Genomic DNA, 15380 nt, shown 5'->3' with positions numbered 1-15380 from the left:
ATCTCAAGCTGACTAGCTGAAAACATTACTGTAGCTTTACCCATTAATAGACATGTTACTTTCTTAAAAATAAACTCCATCACAGCGCTACAACAACCATAATGAAATGAGCCTTCACTATTGATAATGCTTTACAATGTACTCTGTCAGAGAGCTACATATGGCAATTTATCTGTTCAATAACATACCTTATTTCACCTGTTGAGTAATAAAAAAACATCTCTACATCGCTTTTACAACATTTTAAATCCTTCAGTCCTCACCATCTCTCAAAAGCCAAGCTAATGTTGATTCTTGTTTTATTACGAGCTCTGTCGTTCTCTTCTCCAGCAGACTCTCCTCTGTTTAGCGTTTGTTTAAAACGGGTGATTCCTTGGAGGCTTGAGATTTAGCGGCTCCATGTCAACCTTTCTCACTCGTTGTGACAACTAACCTCTAAAATGTACTCTATTTACAGATATGACAAAATACACACGTGCGAGTGACGCATGTACGCAATAGAATAGTGAATCAGGGTAAGACAAACATTTTTTTTCAGAAGGATTGATAATTAACAAAAAACTTACATAATATACCTTTAAAAATACATTAAATTGGAATTTGTACATACAATGACTACACTTGAATACATCTCTTCTAGGATAATCATGTTTTCTGAAATAATTTCTGAAATAATTGAAATTTTCGGGGGGCATAAACGTTAAAAAAAATATATACATCATATCTGATCTCATAAATGAGGATATTGTAATAGTTTGACACAAATTTTGAATAGTATTTCTTAGAAAAATATTTTAATTTATATCTTAATTCTCACGTGTAAAAACCAAAGCCAAAGTTTGCATGCAAGTAATTGCCCAGACCAGATTTTTGTACTGCTGCTGTCATGACAGTTGTTCAGGGAGTTGAATGAGTGCATGAAGTCAAACGAAATGCAAGAATGATGAAGGGCTGAGGGACAGGAGAAGACTTACCTGGTAAAGCTCAATCCGCTGCTCAGACACACGGGCCTTTGGGTTCTGCAGCCTGAAGATCCTGAGCTCGGCCTTCACCAGGTTTGAAGCGTTTTTCTCCATGGAGCTCACGTCAAACCTTAGCCTCCTGAAGTACGGGTTGTAATGTGTTGGAGAGATGACATCTGGAACAAACACAGTGGGCACTGTTACTGACCTGCTAAGACACTTTCCTTATGTACCTGCATGTGTGGAGTTACAGTATGTGCATCCAGTCCCTTTGCCAGTAAATCACTATTGTTCAGTACTTTTGTATAAATAGAGTAGTGTTAGCCTATTGGTCAACATGAAATCAAAACTGACTTGCCAGGGAAGCAGTTGCAGGAACCTCCCCTTGTGAAAAGAAATGTACTTAATTGCATTGAATGTTTTTTTTTTTTTTTTTTTTTTTTTGCAAACAAAATTTGAAGGTAATATATTATAAATGAAATAATCGGCCACATAAGGGAGTATACTTTCTTAAATGTTTACTTAAGTAAACTTAATGTCAAAATAAAAGTTTTACCTTAAAGTACATTTGAATTTATTATGATTAATACCCTTCTGTCATGCTTTAAAGAAGTACACTTATTTTGATATGTTGACTAACATTCTACAGCAGATGTACTAAAGTAGTTGATTATAATTGTATCTGTAGAGTGTTATTCAATATTACTTTTAAAGTTAATGTGGTCCACTTTAGACAGCTAATAGAAGGATAGACCTGACAAACAACACAGGAAACACTGGGGTTTATTTAAACAGCATAACAAGGACTAACAAGGGACAGGTGTGAACAATGAAATATTATGCAATGAGGGTAACTATGGAAACAAAAGCAAACAGAGTCTAAACACAGGAGGTGTGTCCAAATTATTCATGAACTATTCTATGACGTTTTGTAGTATAAATATTGCAATTAGTGTGTTTACACTGAAAAAAAAGTACACTTTAAATACCCGGATGGTGCACTTAATTAAGGGAAAAAAGAAGTATGGAATGTTGGACACCTCATGCACTCAACTGTTGCAGCTTAAATTACGTAGCGGAGGAGCTATCAGACTCCAAAGTTGAATGACAAAATAACCATATACAATTCATACACTACATGGTTGAGTACACAGTGCATAAGTACATAGAGTATAAGTGCATAGTGTAAAGTGTGTCATTTGGGACAAATGGAAGTGAAACACTGGAACAATGGGAACATGTTAGTTAGTGAACTAAGTTAGAACAAGTTAGTTGAAGTTCTACGCTTCAACATAAGAGTCCTAAACACAAAATAGGGGAAACAAGACAAGAATCATAACTGTTAAATAAGTTGGCATGTACATGCAAAGTTACTCAACTGTCTGTTGGGAAGCATCAAAATAAAGTGTTTGCCGATATTAAGCAGACAGTCAACTAATACTCTAATGACTGAAGGTGACCTGTAGATTCAAAGTTACTTATAGTTAGTAGAATGTCTAAAGTGGACCATCAAAATAAAGTGTTACTGTTAATATATTTAAAATGTACTAAATTGTAACTTCATCATTACGAATGTATAATTATAAATATATTTAAATACATAACATGCAAGTTTCAATAGAAAAGACATTAAGGTACTGTATGTATTTTAGTTTACCATAAATGCTTGTCAGTAAGCTTTAACCATATTTTAAAGACAAAAGAAGTAATTACACAGTAGAAATTGATTTTGTAAAGTTGTAAATTAAACAATTATTGGAGAAAGTTTTACAAGAAAATACTATTTCACACTTTCTACTTCAAAATGTTGTTTAATTTAACGTGTTACTTGCCATTTCTGTGTAATTATTTGTGAAATTTTCAAGCAATTTCTGAGTGAAAATCGTTTCAAAGTAAAGCCCACACCATTATAAAAATGTATAAATGTGTATAAAATAACAAATAAAGATGTACTTAAGTCCTAATAAAGTGGGTCAAAAAGCACTCTTAAGAACAACTAATTGCATTTAACATACATTTTAACTATAATATAATACATTTAATTGCATTCATATTCAGTTCATATTCATAAAAGTAAAAAAAAGTATACTAAAGTATACTTCTTTTTCACAAGGGTCTGCATATTGCACACAGCTCATGGCACTCAAGGCGTTTGAACTTTGACTAAGCAAAACAAAGTCTTGTAGAGGCAATGCACAGTGCTGCGATGATGTCACTGTTTACGTGCGAGCCCTGGTGCATGTTGGGCAGTGATGTAGTGTGTACACTCAAAGTGTGATGAAACAGTGGAGGGACACACCTCTCGGGCCGAGCTGTCACGCGAGGGTCAGCTGGGGTACAGACCCGCTCCATATGTTCCCAAGTGAACCCAGTAGCCCAACATTCATTCAGTACTCAAAACCATGTGTGAATGTCATGTGCTTTGACAGGCTCCGTACACACACACACTGCGTGTGCCGAGAACCATGTGTGCAACAGCGAGATGAGAGCGACACTCGGCACAGTAGCTCAACAAATTAACAAAGACAACCAAAGCCACATGCACAAATGTGTAAGCTAACATCTGAGGGATACGGCAGCAGGCCGGCGTGACTCTGCATGAATTACAGCGGCGCGATGTCATGTGACACACAGCGATATACTCAGTTTATCCCATGTGATTCGAGAGGGTTAACCTACCACAACACACATAAAACAGCAACCATGAGCTTAGCATGCCTACAGAGAGAAACCATGTGTGTGATGCTGTCAGACGGTGTATGATGAGGCCTCAAGCACTAATCGGACCCTGAGCGTTGCACAGAAGCCAGGGATCACAGAGGCTCAATGGTTTGTTTAATAAGCCTACGCACATGAGACGGACAGAAGAAAACATTTGGCAGCTGCAGTGACTGTGAGAACAATCAGGGTTTTAAAGGAAAGCCCTGTTGTGATGGTTCCTGCGTTTTATCCTATGGCAAAAACGTCACGTGTCAGTTCTCAAATGCTCAAGATCTCAAGCACCAGAAGTCTATATATCCTTATAAGCATGATCAAATTTATGTAGGAGCATACTTCAACTCTTCTCTTGACCAGCTGGACAGAAGGGCCAAGACTAGTGCACTTCTCTGAAGCTTTCTCACTCCATCAACAGACAAAGTCACTCTTACAATGAGCCAGCATAAGGCGCAGTATTTACATCTCGACTCCATGAAAGGCTCTGCTGTGCTGGTTCTACACTGGACGCTTTGAGCAGGGTTCACTGGAAACCACAGCGCACGCTCTTCTGAGTTCACACACCAGTGAGAGCGCACATACGTATAATGATCCTTCTAATCTCTATACACCGCAAGCTTCCTGTCACTCTGCAATCCACTGGGGAATCTGGGCTGACGCAGGAAGAAAACCGCTGATTTACAGAGATTCAGTAGCGGAGACTCTGTAACCGCTGATTTATACGAACGTGACATAAAAATGATTAGTTACATGTGGTGCCGCTGTGGTCTGAACAAACTCATCAGAACCACATTAACATACACAGAGAGAATGTATTATAATTACAGTGTAACACACAGAAAATATTAGAATGTGTATAGACATCCAAAAGTGATAAGTACTGATTATTGCGCATTAACAAAGCAGGACATATAGTGCAACTCGTGGACATGTGGTTTAATCTTTCCTAAGTGCCTCCAACATCAAACTCTTTCAATGATTAGATGCTACTGACCAAAACTTTGAAAATTCAGTGATTAGTTCTTCCTCAAAAGTCAGCCAACCAATCAGATTAGAGTATGCCAGATCAAGAATGTGCCTTTGAGTTTTACGTCCAGATGGCCAGTAAACAGACTATGGGCATGTCATCTGAAATTAAAGGTCATGTGATACACTCAAAAAATATTTAGGCCTCAATGTAAGATTTATGCATTTGAATTGCATTACAGTTTTAACATAAAATAATGAACTCAGTGTGATGCATATTTATCATAAATTAAAGAAAAATCATGTCATAGTTTATTATTAACTATTACTAAACAATTATTCAGCTAAAAAGTATGAACATGGTTAAAATATGGCTAGCTGCGGAATGAGCATTATTTAAAAAGGCAAACTGCAGATACAGGTTTTATTTTACTATGAAGAAAAAAAAAAGCATAGAAAAACAAAAATCTCACAAAAGCAGATTGACTACATCATAATTTAATAATCAGTTATTAATATTCCGTTGGTTCTCTCTTGTTTTTGCATGTGTGCATTGTTTCTTTATTGACAGCCTGGCCAAAAATTATGTCGGTACAATTTGGCATGTTTCATTGCGTTATTATCACAAATAAAACAATCGACTCCAAGCACATCTACACAATATGCCTATAAAATCTTTAAGACATTTTTAATAATATTTCAATAAGAGGTGAAAATGTCACTTTTCCTAGGCCAGACATGACTTTTGGCCACTACTGTATGACCTAACTTTATAGGTACTGTAAAAAGTGAAACTGACACTCTCATCTGGCCGTATTTTCTTTTTGATCGTGCAAGAATAAAAATATCTCGCAAGGGCTTAATATTCCCATCTAAGGAATTTTACTGGCTTACATAAGCTCGTTGATAGCACCTCGTTACCAAACATACAAAAAAATGGTGTAATATAAAATAATGTAACAGTTTTTCAATAAAAAGAGATAACATTGGAAAAGATTAGTCAGATCTGCTTCTGAAATTGAACTGGTTGAACCCGATATAAAGTGCCCACAAAGAGCAATAGCCCTGATTAATGATTCTCTCACACACATGCACGCAGGCACACGCACACACACACACACACACACACACACACACACACACACACACACACACACACACACACACACACACACATTAATAACAGCAAATAGCCTTTTTAAGTTCCTATAAATCACTCATCAGGTTTGCCATTGCAAACACTTGGATCTTAAACTCAGGAAGTCTTCGTGAACGAGGAGCACTTGTGATGTGCTCCAAAAAATATGCACAGTGGCTTGATCTCACAAGAGCTTCCTTCCTGAGAGGAAAGACATTACAGAGCTTCACTGTGTTTAGTTATCGAAAAACGCTTATCTGACGCTTCTGCACAGTTTCCAATATATAAACCTTAACTGAACCCTCGTGCGCACATCTGTGAATACATGACATCATGTTCATTTTAAACACTAAAACCGTAAGCCCTGCCGGTGAATAAGCTGTTTACCCTATGTGGAATATACATCTTGAAGGCATTAAGTAGTTAAATAGACATGGAGACTGGATCCTGGTTACTGATCTGAACGCTCACTGATCAAACACCTGTGCCAGTAAATGCCTCCCAGTGTCCTTTGCTCCCCCACTGACCCCAGTCCTTCTTCCTGTGTGCTGGATTTCCTCCAGGCTTTAATGAAACTGATAGATTAGTGAGCTTGTCTGCTCGATGACACGGCTGTCCGTCCTTCAGTCTCGAAATAACTCCTGTTGCTGAGTGGACAATCTCTCTCTCACTGGCTGGAAAACGCTGTCAGATGTGTGGTTGACAGGGAAAGAGTTAGCGTTTGAATCAAATTACACATGCAGCGCTACGCCTCCGCAACACACACTAACACTTGAGCTTATACCTATCTACATTACAGTAAAACGCCCCACTCATCTCCTACAGATGTTTCAGGTCGTCTGTCACGGGCCTCATTAGTGGGCAAAACTCTTGGAGGAAAAGCTATTTGGCCTTGTTAACAACAAATATCGGTCACACTTTATATTAGGTGTCTTTAACTACTATGTATTTAAATAAAAAAATAAGTACAGTTTACTTATAGTGTTCATATTGTATTGTTAAACCCTTGCTGTTATTGAGGTGGGTTACGGGTAAGATTAGGGACAGGTTTGGTGGTACGGGTAGGGAAGGGTCAACTGTGTAATTATAGAAGCAGATTTTTTTTTTTTTTTAATGCAATGTAAAAATCTATGTACACAATTGTATCAAATGATTAATTTAAATGTTAGTACATAGTAGTTAAATATACCTAATATAAAGTGGGACCCACATATTTGTTATACTGACATTATATTTACATTAGAGTGTTAACTATAACTTTGATGCATTACCCTGAGAAATATTGATAGTTGAAACCAGAGTGAAAAATTGGCACAGCATTAAGTAAGGACATAACATTTGAGCAATATCTAAGTACATTTAATTTACTTTTGACCATAATCAAAGTTTTTTCAATGAACAACTTAAATTCCTCAGGCATGATAGCTCTGTGTGGGATTATAATAAATAATAATCACATTGCAATTTAATGACGTACAGTTTGCAAGCAAATCAAAACTTGTATTGTTAGGTAGCAACAGAATTGATAAAGCATTAATTTCACTGTAGCTCGACATCTAAAACCTTTTACCTTCACAAATGCCTGTTTCACATACACTGCATGGACAAAAAAAAAAGCCACTGTTTGGATTTAATTTGGCAAATGCTTAAGAGTCTATGATTGGATCATTATTGCAGATTATTATGTTTCTAGCATGTTATTTGCAATAACATCAAAATAACATAACATCATTTATTTCCATCAAGAGGTCATCAAGATGTTGTATTGACAATGCAAGAGTCCAGCACTCTGTAAAGTCTCCTCCAGCACATTCCAAAGGAGTCTGGACTCAGAGGAGACGATTCATGTGTGAAAATGATTCTTCTTGCTTCTCACAACCATTCTTTCACAATTTAAGCCTGATGAATCTTGACTTTGTCATCCTGGAATATGGCCAAGATGTGTCTTCCTACATGGTGGTTTGAATAAATAAAAATCTACACACTCCATCAGTTAGGGTTAGAAGAACTGTTGCCAAACATATAACATGCTAGAAACATAATAATCACTGCAATAATGATCCAATCATTGACTTAAGTATTTGCCTATTTAAACTTTTTTTTTGGGGGGGGGGGGGGGGGCGGGGGGGGGGGGCGGCAGTGTTTCGGAGTCTGTGCTTCTCACACTGAATTAAAGCCAGCATGCATTGTTCTGGGGAAAAAATACACCTGCGTTAAAGGGATACTTCACCTCTGGAAAGATGAATGTGTATTTAAAAGTGGTCATTTATGTAGAAGAAATGTGAAATTATTTTTGAATTTGGAGCTTTCTAGACTGAGAAAAGCCAGAAAATGTATTTTTGGCTTATGTGGATGAAAGACAACAACTCCCAGAATGCACTTGCTTCGCTGCTCTAGGAGGCCACTCCCAAGTCACGCCTACCGGTAAGAGAGCGCAGTTTAAAACAACAAGGCTAGGCTACTAGTGAGTCTCCGTGACGAGTTTGCCCGGGATTTCGAGATCGCCCAAAATGTCCGGGATTCGGCTTTTGCATTCTACAGTAGCCATTCATTATGTTTACTGTGGCGAGCAGGACGAGGCTGAGGGGCGCGGGAGAACGGCGGGAGAACGGTGGCGTGATTACTGAGACGCACCGGTCTCGTATCTCTCACGGAGGAGCGGGAATTTTCTTAGCAATGTTAAAACGCACATCAACCGATCACTTGTTTAGCGTTCATGTAAACACTACATTCAGATTCACCAATTGGAATTAATTCAGTTAGATTGAAACAAAAGGTGTGCATGTAAATAATGAATGGCGACTGCAGAAAGCAAAAGCCGAATCCCGGACATTTTGGACAATCTCGACGGCCGGACATGCCTGGGAAAAAAAGGATGGTAACCCCTACTACTCAGCTTTCTCCTACTACTCAGCTTTCTCCACAGAACAAGAGCCTGCTAGCTTAGCTTCCAAAAAAGATGGCTGACACAATGTGTACATTCTGTGATGAATGTACCAGCAATGCAGGTTTGAGAGGTGGCACCCCGACAAATCTCGCGAGAATCACGACTTGCTTTCAGTGGCGGTTCTAGAGGGGGGCCAGGGGGGGCCAGTGCCCCTGTGACAACAAGCTTGGACCCCCTTGTGGCCCCCCTAAATGTGGAGTGTGAAATAATGTTTACAAAAATATTTTTTGCTATCGTTGTTTTTCACATGATCCGTTATTAGACAGTGGCAACACGGAACACAAATGTAACCCTAGAGGGACTGCTTAAATCGGATCTACAGGTTTTTTTCTATTCAGAAGTTGGTGGACGTTTTGCGCAAATATTATAGTTAAAGCAAATTAGGAAATATAGAGGTGAGTAAAGTTGTTAATATGTTGTATTTGTATTAAATGCATTACAGAAGTGTAACGTTAGATCAGCTAATCTTAACCTGGCCGTTTGTTAGTTTGTGGCAGTTTGAAAAAGGATCAAATATATGATCAACAAACTCATGGTGCTGAGTATTTTTACTTAAACAGGGATGCAAACAGCGCGCTTTTCTGTGCCTCTTTTTCACGTCAGTTTGGGTGACTTGGGTCTGAGAGGGTCTGATTATAATTTCACAAAGTCATCTGAAGCCATTCCATAGCTTAATGTGAGGGACAGAAGTCTATTTACATCATTAAATTAAAGTTTATGGAAACTTGTTTTCCCTCATCTGTCAATCATTCTCCATTCAGTATTCAAACAGCGTGCGCGCCTCGTCCGGTTACAGCAGGATGCACGGTAAAACTCTCTCCAATATGATATATTCACATTATAATGCTTGATCTGTAGATAAATCTGTGGATTTGCATAAAATGACTTTATTTTGTGTATTTGTATTTTATGTTTGTTGCTGTTTTAAAACGACTCGCTACCGTGTGCCTGTTCACACCACAAGGACTATGAATCGGCATCAAACGCACAATAACTGGAATTTAAAACTTCACTATGTGAAGAAACAAATTATCAATAAACTGTTGGACAGATATAGGCTACACTAGGATTTGTGCGCTCGACATTTCTTCGCTTTGTGCCGTGATCTTTTAAATGCGCACTTGTGCAGCACAGTGCTGCACACTGTGACTTGAGCACATCATTCTGCACCCGCGATGCACATACGCGCTTTGTGCGCTCTGTTTTGAAGCGTTTCATATTATCATGGTTTTTCCTATAATTTTTATACCTAGCCTGCACAATACATTTAAAATAAGCATAATTTAATTGTATATTATATTGTATGCACTAAAGCTGGTGAAAACCTATCTCAGGTCCACAATGTCAGATGACAGATTAAGCAATTTAGGTGTTCTAAGTATTGAGTCAAGGAGGGCAAAGGCCTTAAATCTAGATGAATTTGCTGATCTTTTTGCAAAAAAAACACAAAAATCGTAGAATACAGTTAATGTGAATATGTAATGCAAATCTAAAAAATATAATGGAAATGCAAATACATTGTTGAATGATTGGTAATCATGGTATTTTGCCTGTTAATGCCTATAGTGCAGTGCATAAAATGATATGACAACAATAAGGTCTAAACTGGCCCCTCTAACAGTACAACTGGCCCCAGCTTGGCCCCCCCAGTTGAAATGGTCTAGAACCGCCACTGCTTGCTTTACGGCACGACATCACGTACATCAACAACATATGAAGCAGCCTCTATGGAAGACACTAGCACGCATTTCAGACGTGAATCATGGCAGAGTCGACGAAGAAAACGAAGAAAGCGCGGTCGGAAGAGTCAAGGAAAAGAAAACGAAAACTCTGCGTGAGTGGTATTTACCACAGTAACGTTAAGTACAGTAAGTACAGACGGAAACTGCATAGTATGCCTTTAATAAATGTTTTATGAAATCTGACACATTTCTTTCCCTCCACCAAAATATTGACACCTTGACACCTCCACCTTGATGTGTAAGATCAAACCTAAATGAGGGTAAGAAATTGGTGACAAGTTTAATTTTTTGGTGAACTAACCCTTTAAAGGCATTGATCACTCAGCAACGTAAATTCTGTCCCATTTACTCACCATCATGTCGAGATCTGAAAGCTACAGCAGAGAAGAAGATTTTAACTGAATAACAATGTAAATTTGAGTCTGTTTCCCCATACAAAGCTACCATTATGTTTGTAGAGGCTTTGGTTACACTTTATTTCGATAGTCCACTTTAGACATTCTACTAACTAGTAACTGCAACTACATGTCAACTAACTCTCATGAGAGTATTAGTACACTGTTAGGTTAGAGTTCGGGTTAGTAGAATAAGCTGACATGTACATGCAGAGTTACTTATAGTCAGTGGTCTGTTGGGGGGGCATCAATATAAAGTGTTAGCAGATATTAAGTCTACTAATATTCGAATGACTGCTTGACATGCAGATGCAAAGTTACTTATAGTTAGAATAATATCTAAAGTGGACAATCAAAATAAAGTGTTATCATTTTTTTATGAGTGAACTATTCCTTTAAACAGCTGAGCAAGCAAAAGAAAAGCTTTCTAACACAAAAGCCTTTCTAGCCTAAAATATTACAAAACAAACACAGACGCTTACTTATGTTTAACACAAAGACACAGAATAGTGTTTATATTATTTTCAAAGGTATAAGTTTTAGTTACCGTGGAGACTTATGGCACGGCATGTGGCTTCAATAAAACGATGACATTAAGGGCCTTATTTATGGGGATATATTAGTTTTCTCAGTTTTTACAAGCAGTGAATTATAAGGAAAATATTCAAACGTTTGTTCACATTCAAAAGACTTGATCCTGATTTATGAGTTCAAGAAATTGCCGGATGCAACCGTTTGCAACCTCAGAGTCATTTTTACCATTTGAAAATGGAAACTGAGACCAAATACTGGTAGCACTGTGCTAAAACTCTGGGAAGGAGAGCGGAGGGAAAGCATTTGACCTACTTTTGAGCATTTCTCACTTCTGTAAGACATGCTCTCGGATTCCCCCGTTCCCTCAGCAGGACGCGCTGCTCTCGTCCTGTCCTGTGAGGGTAGGAGAGAGGAAACGGGACAGTGCAGGCTGACCGGAGGCGGAGAGGTGAACCTCACACTGTAAGCTGCTGCTGGGATGTGCTGTTCGACAGTAGTACTTCTAGTACTAACTAGAACAACATTTCAATAACATGACAGTAGTTAAACTCTTTTCAAGACATTGTTGCCTTTCCAATAATTTGCCTTCCCTACTTTTTCCATTCAGTTGAGCACAGCGTGTTGAAATGCTACATCTCCAGCTGACAAAAATATGTTTTAAGAACATTTTACTAAGATTCCCATTGAGTTATGAAAACTTTATTTCGGAAGGTTCTCTGAGCGTTCAAAACTTCCAACCGTTTTTATTTTTTTTAAATGTTTTTCTTCACTCTAAAAATTGCTGGGTTATTTTTTTTAACCCAGACTGATGTTGGGTCAATTTGTTGGGTTATTTGCATGGTGTTGGGTAGTTTTCTGTAACCCATAGTGGAAATTACGCACTACCTCACAAACTACCCAGCCTGCTGGGTTATAGTAACTCACTGCTTGTTTGCCAAACTGTATAAAACCAGATGATTTCGTAACCCAACTTTTAGTCAATATGAGCTGACTTTGGATGGGTTACTTTAACCCAGCATGTGTTCTGTCCAATATTTACCTAACACTGGGTTTCCTATCGGGTTGTTTTTAACTCAGCCTTTTTTTAAGAGTGTTGATTACATGCGAAATTTAAGGGAACATTCTATTGTTCAAACATTATACGGATTTTACTTTTGAATGTTCTCTGAACATTCTAAAACAAGCAAAAATGTTGGACGATTGTCCAAGTAAAATGTTTCCGAAAAAAAAAACGCTACATGACCAATAAATAAATAATGTTAGAAAAAATAAATAAAATAAATAAAAAAAAATAATAATAATAATATATATATATATATATATATATATATATATATATATATATATCACAATACTATTGTTTTTACTTATATAATGCTGCCTTGGTAAGCAGAAGAGGCTTCATTGAAAAACATCTTACTGACCACAAACCTTCAAAAGGAAGAGTGTATGAATTATGTTTTTTTTTTTTTTTTTTTTTAAGTGGTATTTAAAAGTAAATTGATCTGTTCAAATGTTCAGATTGGAGGGGAAAAAAACAAACAAAGTTATGTCATCTGATAGTTATAAAAAATATTACCCCTTTAAATAGCTTTGATATAGCCCACCTCCCCCACATATCTTAAATGATGTTAGCTGCTTTGTATTAGTAGCTTATAGTGAAACTAACTACTTAGGCTTACAACCGCAGAATACAGGAGTCAGTTTTGTTTAAAGCACCACATAAAATGATGTTCAAACTCAGAGACTGCCAACAGCATACTATAACCCAAGCATATACCATGCATTTTCAGGGTTTGGATTGAATTTGTGCTGTATGACAGCTATAGTTGTCTGTTACGTCTTTGACATAAATATGGCAATAAGCAATTCGCTGGCACAATATAATGAAAACTGCCACAATATAGTGGTAATGTACAGTCATAAAGCTAGACAAAACTCCAGTTAAGTGTTTGTGCAGAAGAGAAAGAGAGAAAAAACAAGCCAGATCTTTGGCTGCAGAGGATGAAAGCATTGGGAGCTGCTTTTTAGAAATAAAAATTGAATGCACTGAAAAGTCAAGACATTTAGTACACTTGCATTCCACAAATAAACAATGACTCAACTTGGAAATTGACTGTGGTGACCTGTTCATGCAGACATTTTTCTCTTCCTGTCTGCTGTTGTATGTACAGGACATTTGGAAAGTCGCTCGACTTGCACCTGTTAGTAAACACTGTTTTTCCGATCTTGAACACTGCGTGGAAGCAGCCAAAGTAGCTTCCAAAAAACTGCTACTGAGAGTCGAAGCCTTGAGAGGCCGAACGGAAGCCAGATTAAGCAGCGAGGGCAGAGGAGTGGGAGTGGGAAGACAAGGGAATGCTGGGAAAGAAATGAAAGACTGGGAAAGAGTGGGAGGGAAAAAAGTGACTGAGAGGGAAAACAGAGAGAGAAATAAAGAGAGGGAATGTGAGATGGAAGAGTTCTTCCCTCCACCCTGACGCTCACCTGCCAATAGCAAATTGAAAACAACTCTGTTCATAATCCCTAGGAACTAAAAATACCCCATACTTTTGAAGGCCCTTCCATGAAGGCTGCTTAGTCCCCGCAAGACTCCTTCTGAGCAACCATCCAAAACACACACACACAGAAAAATGATAGACAGAGCTGGAAGAATTTATATTGGCACTTTAATTTGAATCCGCAATAAAAAAATTAAAAATTCAAAGCAATCTTTTTTCTTTTTTTTTGTTGTTGAAGAAAGTGTGATTAGCTCTCGCCATGCAAAAGTTGCTGTATGTGACTGCCAATATGCGTGCTGCACTGTCAGAAAAATTTACAAAAATGTTACCTTTAGGGGTACACCTGCTTGTCTATGGGGCAATACACTTAAGAGACAGAGGCTTGAGCCACTGATAGCAGACTAAAGCAAAGTGTATGCCATTTTTAGAGCGAGAGAGAGAGAGAGAGAGAGAGAGAGAGAGAGAGAGAGAGAGAGAGAGAGAGAGAGAGAGAGAGAGAGAGAGAGAGTTATCAAGCGTGTGTGAGTGTGTGAATTACCCGAGTCTGTGCATCTCACAACAGTGTTCAGCAGCAGCGTATACTAATAGCGAAACTGTAAGTTTATCTGCTTCAAGAACAGGGCCGTTATTACCTCGCTAGGGAGAAATGTCATTGATGTCAAAGTTGTTAAACTATTTTACCGATAAAATCGTCAGAGCAGCACTGACAACACGTTTCTGTGCAAGTGTGTGTCCGTACTGTATGTGCGTTTAAACGGGAGAAAGAGTACAGGCTTTCTGTACATAATAAAATGTAATTTTGTGGCAAAAACATGGAAACAATGTCATTTTTATCCTATTGTTTATTATGTTTATTTGCTTGGTCAGTGTCGCTGTGGGTTTTGGTTCTTTTGCTTTTGTAGCCTGTAAGGACCTTTGAAATAACTGAAATCATTTGGCGAAGTGATAAGAACTGTATTGCAGTCAAGACCTGCCTGGAACTACTTTAGCCGTGCGTTTCCCTGAAAATGAATCATATCTGTAGCACAAATGGTTCTGGATGACATTTAACACCAGAGTTCAAATCCTTAACACTGTAAAGCCTGACATTTGAAATGGAATAGTTATTTTATAAATTATTTAATATATATATATATATATTTTTTTTTTTTGAAGATCACAGGCTTTTATGGCTCATATAGTATGATATAGTGAGAATATGGAGCTCATACTAGAAGAGGAAAAACACCTCTGTTTTTTTTAGAGATTCAAACTGAGCAAAAATATGCAATTTGGTGCAGATGCTGATATTTATATGGAAAAAAAAAGTGCAATGAAATTCTGACATCTTGTAATGTAAATAAATGAGATTTTCATAATTATAACAGTATAACAGACTACTGACATAATATGCTTATAAATACCACTTGTTGCTCTATATTTCCCAATAATACGTCTGTTAATTTTATGATCAAAACTCTGTAGTTTTTATTGTGGGGGC

At 37.7% G+C, this 15380-nt stretch overlaps 1 protein-coding gene across 1 annotated transcript in view; it reads right to left on the bottom strand.

The window, feature by feature from the left end:
- Positions 1–15380, bottom strand: part of tgfb2 (transforming growth factor, beta 2) — a 42905-nt gene that overhangs the window by 15685 nt on the left and 11840 nt on the right. Inside the window, exon 2 of the mRNA XM_082150431.1 lies at positions 975–1138. Coding sequence (XP_082006557.1) covers positions 975–1138 — 164 coding nt within the window. The remainder of the gene's footprint in view (positions 1–974; positions 1139–15380) is intronic.

The sequence above is a fragment of the Leuciscus leuciscus genome, assembly GCF_965113295.1.
Source record: "Leuciscus leuciscus genome assembly, chromosome: 20".
NCBI lineage: Eukaryota > Metazoa > Chordata > Actinopteri > Cypriniformes > Leuciscidae > Leuciscus > Leuciscus leuciscus.
The sequence above is the reverse complement of the archived record's forward strand: the minus strand, read 5'-3'. Positions and strand labels throughout refer to the sequence as shown.